This window comes from Microtus oregoni, unplaced genomic scaffold (assembly GCF_018167655.1).
Source record: "Microtus oregoni isolate MIOR12 unplaced genomic scaffold, Mior012 000060F_ref0000265, whole genome shotgun sequence".
Taxonomy (NCBI): Eukaryota; Metazoa; Chordata; class Mammalia; order Rodentia; family Cricetidae; genus Microtus; species Microtus oregoni.
Window position 1 is genome coordinate 5,066,816 of NW_024543870.1, and position 12,389 is coordinate 5,079,204.

The window sequence follows — 12,389 nt, forward strand, 5'->3', positions numbered from 1 at the left end:
AAGTCACATGACATTAAGCTACTTTTTATACTTCAAATCCAGACAGCCCTAGAGATTTTTCTCTGTATAGACAAGGAGTAATACTCTTCTCCACAGGAATAAACTGATAATTCTTTTCAATCTGAATTTCAAACATTCACTGAAAGTTCGTGACACAGCACTTAGTCCTGTGTGTCTCACAGCTAAGTTCTGTATAGATTTTTGGCTGGAGGAACCCCTCTCCCCCCCATACACATACATATACACATACACTGCTATGATCTGGAACAATTACTCCACCCTGTTATCAGGCGTGGGGACATGGAGAGCTGCAGTCACTGCTAAGAAGTAAAAAGGAGTCGAGGAGTCGAGGCATTGGGCTCCAGCCTCTATACTCTCCATCACAAGACCACAGAGGATACCTTACTTCTACCTGATGGCTTGGTGTCTCTATTATTGGACTCCTTTGACCGCTCAGTGACTCAGTGACAAGATCTACAGGGATGAAACTCTTGATTCTTTTCCTGGCTTGTTGGTTTTTACATGAGGTTATCTCACATTTGAAATAGTAAAGAAGGTATGGGTTAGGACCTGATAACCTTCCATATGGAAAATCTCAGAGGCCTTAGTGTGAAGAGAGCTCTGGAGCAGACCTGAGACTGTGTCCTAACTCCAACAGCTGCAACCATGAATCACTGCTCCTCTGAATCTGAGCCTCATTTCCTTCCGTTCTAAATCATGAACAGTCACGCTGGCCTCAATCTGACTAGTGCAAGCAATAAAGGTAAAGAGTTGAAGCTGCCTGACTGGTATCTTATGAGCTCATAGGTCTCAGGCCCTTCCCTGACACCCTCCACCATTCTTAATGGGGCCCCAAATCTCACAGCTCCCTGCCCTCACAGCTCAGGCTAGAGGTTCAAGTCTCAAACTAATCTGCACTCGCCCATCCAAATTGTCAAGAGGCAAACATCATGCCAGCAAACACCAACTGCCACTGCTGTCAACAGTGGGAGACTTCTCGGTTTCGACTGATCTACTGTAGGAGTTGGGATGTGGACCAAAATGAAGACACTGAGCCTTCTAAAGAACGGCTTTTCTTCTCTCAGTAATTTAACTTTGACACGCTAAGGGCAGGCAGCTTACCCGTCAGGGTAAACCACGGGGACAGTGAGTCTATCCAGCAGTGACTTCCCAACTGCTTCGACTTCCTCAAACTGCTCCTCGTCATTAATTGCTTCCGGCTCCTCTGGGCAGTCTTGCAAAATCTGTATCAAACAAAAGGGCAGCATCAATCAAAAACGATGAAAGGGAATTAATCCTGCACAGATTCTTTAAATTGAAGAGGGCAGCGCTCTGGTTCCGTGCTGAGGGTCTTCAGAAGCATCAACTGTAGGAGGCTGAGCTGCTGAGGAACCCTCATCGCAAACGAAGCACGGCTCTAGTAACAACATACACTCAGGGGTACAAACAAGGAGGGTGTTCCCAGGGAAGAAATAATGGAGTGCTATTTGGAAAATGAATAGAGTTGTGCTTAAGAAATAAATAGTCTCTAGCTTACTAGACAACCATTTACTAACCATTTAATGGGATGTTTATTTAGCAGAGTGGATTATGAACGTCAGACTGCTCGAGTCTACAGACGCCAAACCTCAATGAAACTGCAAACTATACCCAGCACAGTGTGTGCAAAGGTAACACATGTGAAGATCTGCATAGATCTGCCTGATCTTCTGATTTCACTGGTTATACGCCTAATATCAGGAGCTCTATTGTGTTCAAAGACATTTCATTCTTTTTTATTTAAAAATTCAAGATTTGGTTTCAAACTAGGACACTTTTCAGTTATTATGTTGTATAATTTGCTTACAGTTATAGCTGAGTGTAGGCAGTCAAGAAGAGAGATAGTGCATGACGACAGAAGGCTTGACGTGAGTTTGCTCAATAAAATAGGTCGTTATAAGCAAGATAAAGGTCAGGGACAAAAAGAAAGAAAGGAAGGCGGACAGGAAGGAAGACAGACAGACCAACTTCCTATTTAAAAATCTTGTAACTATATTTTTTTATACCTTTTAAAGAGTTCTCGAAATAAAAATATTCCCACATTTAAAATAGTATCCTAAAATGTCATGAGCGGTGTTAGGAACTTGAATAACTCTCTTTTGACAGAGGCTGGGTATTGTGACCCATGAAGGGTAGGACTTCAGGGCCCTGCACTGGCAAGCTCGCCCTGGAAACGCCCATTAAGAACATTTAAGATCCACACTTTTCCTGGATGAGTAGCGTATTTTCTAATAATGAAACACGTTCACTGAGATAATTAGCAGGCAAACAAGTCAAGCCATCTTCTATACCTGTTCCATCCTTACTAGGCCTTTGTGTGTCTGTTGTCTGAGACTTCAGGTATGAAGCAAAACATACTCGATGTCATTGGGCTCAGTCTAACAACACTGATCTGTGCAGTTCAGGGAGCAGGTGTGAGAATCAGCCGTGCCACTTTCAACAGTGTGATCCAACATGAAACCTCTCAGTCCCTAAGGTTCTGGTCACATCTGTTCGTTCTGAGGTAAGGCTATAACTTCGGCTTTCCACATATTACTGCATAATTTTAAGTCCCCTGCATATAAACTCCCACTATAAGAAAGCAACATGAAATTAACTACCTAATAAAATTTCCATCTTGAATGGGAATATATTCAGCATCACCACTGTGAAGAGAAATGGGCTTTAATGAAAATTTGCCCAAATAACACGACTATTTTTATTATTGGCTTCTCTAACGAATGGCATAAAACTATGGAGAAATAAATTCTAGAATGGATCTTTAAAAATAATCATGGAACAAAGGTTTTGATTTTAGTTTCATTAGTTTGCTTGGCCAGCCTTTACCCTGAATTATAAAGTCACAAAGTAACTTTTAAAACTTCCTGACAATTACCACAGGAACAGGAGTAGTTGCCAAGATCGTTCCCTTTCCTGACCCAGGGAAAGAGTCTGACAAGGGGACAGCAGAGGACAGAGAGAGCCTGGGCTGGATGGGAGGGGCAGGGAGAGGGGAAGAAGCCAGGCCTCCAGCAGCTCTGGAATCCCCTGGCCAGGCACTCCAGCCTGGGTCAACTTGGGAGACTTAGTGTAGATACTCTCAAGACAACACACATTCAAATGAGCCTCAGCAAAGGAACACATAGAGTAGCTGCATCATCACAGTATTCCAGGTAACATTTTTAATGCAATGAATATCAGTGAGGTAACCGTTTGTTTTTTCCCTCTTTAAGAGACTGCAGTGAGGCGCAGAGGTCTCAACGGTTAGGAACACTGGCTGCTTTTCCAAAGGACTTGGGCTCAACTCCTAGCACCCACAGGATGATGAAAACTGTCTGGAGCTCTAGTCCCAGGGAAATCTGACAACCTCTTCAGGCCTCTGCACTGCATGTGGAGAATGGACTTAAATTCAGGCAAACAAACACATAAAAGAAAAATAAATAAAATCTCAAAAGAATTTTAAGATCCTGCCTACCTTTTCAGCGTTTGAGTGGAAGGCAATCGACATCTCCAACCGATGCACCCTCTCTTCCGACGCTACCGTAAACTGCTTCCACACTCTGTTCAGTCGAGGAAGCGTGTCCCCTGAGGACCGGGACGTACAGCGCAAGGATTGGCAGAGAACAACCGTGGCCTGCAGCAACTGTCTGCCGTAGTCGTAAGTGCTCTAGGGAGAGAAAGGACCACCACGTTTGAACACAATCATGAGGAGGTGAGGCGGCTGTGTGGCAGCACTGGGCATCTGTACTGCACGGACCAGTGGCTGTCGGCAATCTGCAAACACACTAACAAACGCGGCAAGGTGTCTAGCTATCTACCAGGCTTGTTTCTCTTTAAGCTCTCGTCCTTATTCTGTGCTCACCATCTCAGCCGGCTAAATTCTACTGGCCAAAAAGAATGTCAGGTCTCTGATTACCAAAATGAACAGGTGTATTTTGTTACATATGAGAAAGTAAAATACGACAGTGTAAACTCTGCATCAGGGCAGATACACAAACACACTCGGTCCCAAAACAATCCTGTATCACTAAGCTAATTCTAGTTACACACTAGGAACGCTGTTTCTGACCAGTTGTTGCTAACAAGGACCTCACGCTAATTTTGTGACCTGTCCAACAGTCTACACAGTGGCACAGCAGAGGGAGCCCTCTTGCGGTCATGTGGCCCAGGGTCAGGGCACCAGCTGGCATTTTCCTAGCTCTGTGTAACAAAGCTGACCTTAGACTTGGAAGGCTGTGACACCATCATCTGCAGAACGCCATCACACACTGCCCTTGCAGTAAAGAAGACAAATTCTGTACCTGTGCAACATCGACAAATTTCCTATGCTTTTCCAGTAAAACCTTTGTTTCCTGAGCGTCATCACCCAGTCTGATGTGGGTCTTCAGCAGGGCATCCAGAAGTTCACTTAGCCATTCCACTGCCTGATGAACACACAGAATGAAACTGGACTCGTAATTCTTTCCTTGTAGTGAAACATCAGCTTTGCGCAAAAATTACTTCCATGTGATGAGTTAGCTCTTTAATTATAACCCTGGTTTTAGCGTTCATTCGGTACTATGCTCTATGAATTCCTGATCTCTCCTGATCCTCAAACTGCTGTCTCAAATGCCAAGGCAGGACCTACTGAAAAGATGTTCTCAATGTACCGCTAGCATCACACAAGGCCTTGGGTCCCTGTAATACAGTTCTGCTGGGATCTCACTACAGATGTACATTCTGACTTTAAATGATAAATTCTCTCTATACTTCAAGATTAAATGGTTTTCTGACACTAACTACATGATTACATCCAGTTGCTCATGCAGCACTGAGAATTCTCTTGTGGGATAGAAAGCAATGTGCTTCACCAGCCTTCAATCCAGGCTAGAACTAACAACTTGGTTGATAATAATGATTAATAAACATTCCCAGTCTCTAACTCAACAGAGGATTTCACTGAGGGGTGAGTGAAATGAGATCAGGAAAGTAGCTGAAATATCAGACTCTAATCTCTACATGAGAAACAAGGACTTGGTGCAATAAACTGGTTTCCTTAGCACTACGGGAGTCCCCTTTGTTCACAGTTAAGAGAACTAAAATTCTAAGTTAACCTACAATGAACTTAAGCTAAGCGAACCCCCTATGGTGGGTTAGGCCATACCTGGGAAGCATCCTCTTCACACTTAAACAACTGCACCATCTGAAGCATCTTTAGCCTCCGCACGTCCACCATGTCCTCACATCTGATGGACCAAAAGCAAACTCAGCTTAGTATTCTGGCCTCAGTGATCTACAGCATCAGCATCTGACACGAGTGTTCAACAGTACATTAAAATACTTAGTCCCATGCTATGGATACTGCAGCTATTTTGTGCTGACTTGTCAGAGTTTATGAATATCTACTCTATTATCTATGTTACATCAAGACCTCAAAATACCTGGGACGATACTGAATGACAAACCCTCTTGAGGATAGCATGGATTCTGCAAAATATTGAAGGAAAGCATAAACGCAATGGTCCACCAAACCCAAAGAAACCTCCATCACCAACTTCATCACACAAGCTTCAAAGATAAAAGTATAAAAGTTTAGAGGCTAATGTTCTGTGGAAATTTAATACATTTTGTCAAATTCTAAATACTGGATTCTGAACCAAAAACGTATACCTATACTCTTTAAGAAAAAAGTAAGCCACGTAAATTTAGAGTTAAGACAAACACAATGCAGAAGGTGGTTTAATCTCACTGTGGTCTGCATGGATTATAAACAGTAAACTCCAATAGTGTCTTGGTGTAAGCGATGATCTATTTCCTTTATTGCCATGCAATCCCATGCACGAGAGCAGGAAAGGGACTCCTGCAAAACCCCACATATCAGACACAGGTGACCCAAGAGGCCCCAGCTCTACGGTCAGGGTTCCTGAAGAAAGCCTAATGATAACACAGAACTGGCTACTTTTAAAATAAAGATCTCTCAGTTACAGCCTAATGTTACAGTGCAGCTTATCTAAGTTAGTCTACGACGACAGGAGGGAAATAAAGATAATCACTTCCAAGATCTAAAGCAAGACATGTAAGACACCGTAATGATAAAGATGACTGCCCAATAAGCTCAGTGTACATTGTGTGTCGCTGGGAAAACAAGACAGTTTAGCCTAAGTTTAAACTGTACAGTCTAAACACACAGGAGTCAGGTTAGAAAATGTTTACGGGAAATGAATTTTAGTTGGTAAAAAGCTGTTACATGTCCATGTAAAACATTTGTGGGGTGGAGAGGAACAAGTGACTCACGGCCTAACATAAGCATCCACTAGACAGAAAACAAGAAAAAGAGAAAGACATCATGGATGAATGAGAAACAGCACATATTTGAGAAATTAACAGCGACTGTGATTCTGTGGGAAGCTGCAGGATGCTAAGACTGCAGAGCTGAAGGTCTCACTATCCTAAAGACACAACTCCATTTCAAAGACAGGCCCAGAGCTCCACCCTTACACCTGTCCTAAGGATCAGCTTCCCTCACCAAGGTTCATGCCTCTTCCATTGAAGACATGATGACCTGAGACCACACTCTGGGCTGTGCACCAAAGGCTGACAAAGATCACTACTTCAAGATGGCTAATGGTGAGAACGAACGGGCACCAGTTATCAAGAAACAGAGTCAGAAGGAGGAGATGAGGAGGATGTCTGGGAAGGGATCTGCCCCTCAGAGTGGTAACAAGGTTCCATAAAAAGAAATGCCGGGCGGTGGTGGCGCACGCCTTTAATCCCAGCACTCGGGAGGCAGAGGCAGGCGGATTTCTGTGAGTTCGAGACCAGCCTGGTCTACAAGAGCTAGTTCCAGGACAGGCTCCAAAACCACAGAGAAACCCTGTCTCGAAAAAGCAAAAAAAAAACCAAAACAAAACAAAAGAAATGAAGCTGGATGAAGATGAGGAGAAGGAAATTGAAGAATCAGCTCCAGTGAAGGAGTCTGTATGAGCTCCTCCAGCCAAAACCACAAAGGAATCAATCCAGAATGAAAAAGACAAAACTATCAACACCACAACCAAAAGATAGGAATCCAAATAAAACCAACCAACCAAACAAAAACAACAGAAAAACAAAACAAAACACACTCAAAGGACCCAGTTCTGTAAAAGTCATTAAGTTAAGATTATAAGCAACAATAGAAAAGAAGGGCTCTCTTTCCAAAGTGGAACCCAAGGTCATCAGTTATGTGAAGAATCGCCCCTTGAGAGCTCTGGCAGTGGAGGAAGCCTCTTTAAGAAAAGAGTTGAAACACTTTGAAATAATCTGTCTTACTTCATGGCTGTAGCAGCTGCTACCTGGCTGTCTTTTTTTATAATGCGAAGTGAGGACGTCCCTCCATGGGGTTTGGTAAAGCTGACCAGATTTCATCACCAAAAATGTGTTATTTAGATGCCTGTTTCGTTTTTAAGGATGGAAATACACTCTTGACTTAGCTTTAAGCATGCATGGACTATCAGGGTAGGACAGAGTCAGTGCTCAGACATGGAAGTGGGGAGATGAAGGTGTGAAAAAACCCACAGTATAATAATAACAGATAACAGAGTTAGAGGCTTCATCCAATCTTTGTACTTGTGTAGATTACTCTTGTCTGCAATAGCTGTGAGAGCAGTAAGACCTAAGGCAGAAAAAAGAAAATCTTGGGCATCTGAGGTAAATTTAAATTTAGAGATAAATTCCAAATTTGGTAGCTGACAGCAACTCCAACAGGAAACTAAGAGCAAGAGAGCAAAGTCTGGGAGACAATGAATCTGATCTATACATAGTAAGTTGGAGTGGAGTGTGGCATATCCCAGCTAGAGATCCTGCAGAGGCAACCCGAGTCAGGGAGGTCCTGGTAACCAGCAAGCCATGGGCATACCGGGTAGACTCAGGGAGAACACTCAGAGAGGAGGATCAAGGCCTGGAAGACACATTTCAGCAATCGAAGGAGAAAGCAGGAGGGACGGAGAAAGCAGGAGGGACGGAGTAAAGAGGGCATTTGAGGAAGACACAGCTGTCACTGACTTTCAAAGAGAGCACCAACTGGAGTCAAGTGGGCCAGAGCCAAAACAGCCCGACAACGGCGACCCAACGGCAATTAGAAATTACTGACACCAGAACAAGCAGAGGGACAGCAACAGGGAGGGCTGGAAGGAGAATAAAGAGAGATAGAAAAAAAAACAGAGAAAACAAGGGGTACAGGTCAGACCTGCAACCTGAGCTGTGGGGGCAAGTGGTGACATCAGAGACAGTGGGCTGACGGGCAGGCCACTCTCCTTCCGCGACAACTCTACGTGTACAATCCTTTATTACACTTCCTACTGGAGAGATCTAACCATCCACAGAAAGGACCAGAACCAGGGTGGAGAACAAACCTTGCTCGAGAAAAGCCAGAGCCCATGGGAGCTAGCAGCTGACAGAGCTACCCCACCCCACAGTGAGGTCACCAAGGTCCAGGGCAGGGTGCAAAAGGGATTCCTGCCTTGTGACTCTCAGTGAGATAGAGTGGAAACGTCTGAGAAATTCCCTTCATGATTTAAATTTCTAAGTGTGCAAAATTCCACACAACCATGTCAGATTAGGTATCTGTGCCTATCTTTGCCCTGTAATTTTTTACTGTCTAACACTTTCAGGTTTCTATTATAGACTGGATGTCTAAAAAGCCTTAGGTTTCTGTTAGTCTCTCAAATAAAAAAAAAATCAATGCGAGCCCATTGTCTAATTCTACACAATTCTAATTCAACACAACAATGGATGTGACGTAGAAGATGAGATGAAGAGACAATTAGGTAAGGTTTAACCCAATTCTAACAGAAAACAGAAAAGCGGACTAGCCAAAGCAGTTTTCTTCCAGTGTGAGTATCTGAGAGTAACTAAAACCTCTACAGCCAGGTCAAAGGGGAAAGGCGCCTCTTCATCAAATGAACTGACAACAGCTGTCAGATAATGATCACATTCTCCCACACCTACTATACAGAGAGCATATAACAAGCAAGGGACTTGATTTTGTATGCAAAATATAGAGCTCTTAGCTTCTATCTTAGTATCATGCTATCTTGCTGAAATGAACATTAACATTCAAACTTTGCCTTTGTTTTCTAAGCTGCATATCTTCCATCACGCCTTGTATGTGGTCCACGTTTTCTTTATTTTCAATAGTTACATCCTTTCCGTAGGCCCAGGAAGCCTGATTGGAGATCTGATCCAGGAGACCTTGGCCTTTTTCTCGCAAGCCTTGCAATCCCACATCTAAAACAAATGACACTGGATTGAATCTCTTAACAGGGTATTTCCTCATCAGCAGCTAGACACAGGATCCAAATGTAGATGCTTTAGACACTGACATGAGGGCCTCTCACTATTTCCAGCCACAGAACCTTTAAACGGGGATCAAAGTGGACTGCTTTCTTCTGTTGCCAAATTCTCCATAAAGGGACTCTTCTAAACACAAATCTGCATAGATTACAACTTTTAAAAACTGAAGTATGGGGATCTCTATTTCAACAATATGATTTCCTATTTTTTCCCTTTTGTGTCCCAAATTTGAGGGAAATGATACATTTTTAAAAAGAGCATAAGATTTGCAAGATTTCAAAAACAATCACAACGTATAATCAAAATAAAAGAATGACCATCAAATAAATAATGCGAGCAGGGCCACTGTGAGCAGGGCCACTGCAGCTCACATGCATGGGAAGCTCCACCCCAGATGCCTGGATCCCACATTGGACATGTGAACAGGAGCTCTCTTTTGAGGAGAAGTATGGCCCAAGAAAGCCTGTGACACTTTAAATCATACTTGGCCTATGAAATATTGATAGGTATTATGCATACCATCCATTAACAAAGGCTACAAACAAGTAAAATGTCAACACAAAAATGCCTTTTAAACTAATTCCCTGAAGTTGTTTTCATAATGAAATAATCTGGTTCAGTCATGTGTCATCGCGTTCTAGTAACTCGCCTTAACGCTCTGCACCTTCCCCATTCACTCCTCTGTAACGCCCCCTTCTCAGTCTGACTTTGAACCAGGGCCGTGCCTGCATTTCCTACTGCACATGCATATGAAGGGTCTCAAAGTCAAATGTCAGAGCTGGGTTAATAAAACTGAACCACACTTCCCTTGAAGATAATTCTCAGTATGAAAATACAACACACAGAATCAAACCAATTATTCTTTCTTGCGGTTAGAGTATAGCAACAATAACAAAAATCACTGCATATAGTCTGGGGCATGCAGGGTTTACCACGAACACTTCACAACTAATTACGGTTTCTGCATGCATGACAAATATCTGCCCTGGAATATGCAAGACATGATAGCACTTTAGATTGAGTACCAGGAAGGTGAAAGGCCTGAGGAAGGAAGGACTGACCAGTTACAACAGAAAATAAATGTTTTAGCATAAATTGTAACCATTCGAGGGAATAAAACCTTTCAATATTATGTTTTCTTGTTCCCTGCAAATGATAATTAGTTCAGCATATAAATGAACTGTCTAACCATGGTAATATTTTTACAAAGAACCCGTAGGTTTCAGCATTTTTGAAATCTGCTTACCAACACTTTTCAGCTTCTCTTCAAGCAGTTTTAAAGTCTGCTGAATTGATGCTCCATCAGCCGGTGCCACATCTACGCACAACATGCCTAGTAAGCCATCCAACTGCTGAGACAACTAAAGCGGAGGGACAAAGAGACAACCCTGATGTAATCAGCGTCTCACGTCTTCAATGATTAATGAGGTTTATCTAATGAGGTCATCACAAATACACTTGCAAAGACCATGCAGTTAAAAGATAAGGATGAGCAATCAGAATACACATTATCTAGAAGACAGACACACAGATGCACCAGGAAGATCAGCAGAATGCAGGAAGTTAGTAAGGGTTCCATTTCTGCCTATGTTATAAAATATATTACTGAGAAACCATTTAACTAAAAATACTAGCATGGAATGCTTTAGGTAGACAGTAGGTTTAACTGCATGAGAACAACCAAATAATTTTTAACTGAGGAATTTTATCTTATTACCCCCACCAGTAAATTACTGTCCCAGAAAATAATCCTGGGGCATGTAAACTACACGAATTTTGTGCAGCTTGTACAAGTCATCGAAGACACAGAAGGTGACCGGAACAGGTACTCACATCTTGGGCCACACCATGAAATTCCAAAGCTGCCTGGAGGAGATTTTGCCTAAACTCTAGCTGACTGGCCTGTCGGTAGCAAACATCGCTGAGCTGCTGCTGCAGGGACTTCAATTCCACCAGGTCTTCCTCGTCCCCGGCATTCAAGAGCGCTGCAATCTGCTGGTTAAGCTCCACATAGACTGCAAACCACTCCTGTAGCAGGGACATTACAAAGCAAACATGGTCAGTAAGCTCCCGGAACACTATGTATGATTTTTTTTTCCCCAGGAAGAGAAACTTGAGTTCTTTTGGAAGGCAGAATTATTTAACTAGAGAATAAGTCCCCAACCATGAATCCTTCCACTATGATCCCTGCAAGTCACTGCTGGCCAAAACTAGTCTCTCCTGTAGCCCAACTAGTCTTTCCAAGTAGCCCCTGCTCCAGTGCAAGCCTGTTTACACTCAGGGAATACAGGGCCCTTCAGGTTCATCAAACCAACTCTAGTCCTTGGCCAACATTCCACGAGCCCTGGGTGAGTTCACAGGTAGGTCACTCCTCATTATCACCTCCAGACTGCTCCCTGTCTGCTCCTCCTTCTCAGCACAAGTTGCTGAATTTCCCCCTGCCACCCACTCCCACCTCCCCACATCTACAGTGGCCATGGCAAAGGCCTTGGCTTTCTCTCAGCAATGTTTCCACCGCGTAAACGTCTACCAACACCAACTCCTAAACTTGTGTCTTTGACTCCCAGATTTCCCTTCTCAACCATATTATTCTTGCTTCAGCTAATGGACCTGTCTTAGACAACATAAAAACAGATTGTGTAGTACTATCCCGCTCCCTAAACCTCAGTTCCATGACTCCCATTCTCTGACCTCCAAGTACTGACCCCAGTTGTCTTATTTGAGCAGACTCAGGCTTAACAATCCCACGTGTCCACCAGACTGTGACTAACAGGCTTACTGTCCAGCCTCTTGTTCTTTCTTCTATCCTAGGTCAAAGGCTGTTATTACCTGGCATATTTATTACAAGCCTTAAGCTGGTTTCTCTGCCTACTGTGACTATACCATGCTTACGCCGCTACAGCCATGATGTATGGTACTACACAAGATGCCAGTAGAACATAAAGTACAATGATGCCCCACAGCTTTGTAGCTTACTGATATCAATCGCTCACTCAGTGTTTGTCAGTGCTCGTCCTCCACTGTCGGGTGGCCACTAACCCTCAGACTCGGCGATGCTTCTG

General features: G+C 43.3%; 1 protein-coding gene across 8 annotated transcripts in view; it reads right to left on the reverse strand.

Annotated features, from left to right (window-relative positions):
- Positions 1 to 12,389, reverse strand: part of Sestd1 (SEC14 and spectrin domain containing 1) — a 94,955-nt gene that overhangs the window by 5,838 nt on the left and 76,728 nt on the right. For all 8 annotated transcript variants that reach the window (XM_041639684.1, XM_041639689.1, XM_041639681.1 and 5 more), the window contains 7 exons: positions 11,161 to 11,355; positions 10,574 to 10,688; positions 9,102 to 9,261; positions 5,162 to 5,243; positions 4,320 to 4,442; positions 3,494 to 3,685; positions 1,123 to 1,244 (listed from right to left, as the gene is read on the reverse strand). In XM_041639684.1, the coding sequence (XP_041495618.1) occupies positions 1,123 to 1,244; positions 3,494 to 3,685; positions 4,320 to 4,442; positions 5,162 to 5,243; positions 9,102 to 9,261; positions 10,574 to 10,688; positions 11,161 to 11,355 (989 nt within the window). The remainder of the gene's footprint in view (positions 1 to 1,122; positions 1,245 to 3,493; positions 3,686 to 4,319; positions 4,443 to 5,161; positions 5,244 to 9,101; positions 9,262 to 10,573; positions 10,689 to 11,160; positions 11,356 to 12,389) is intronic.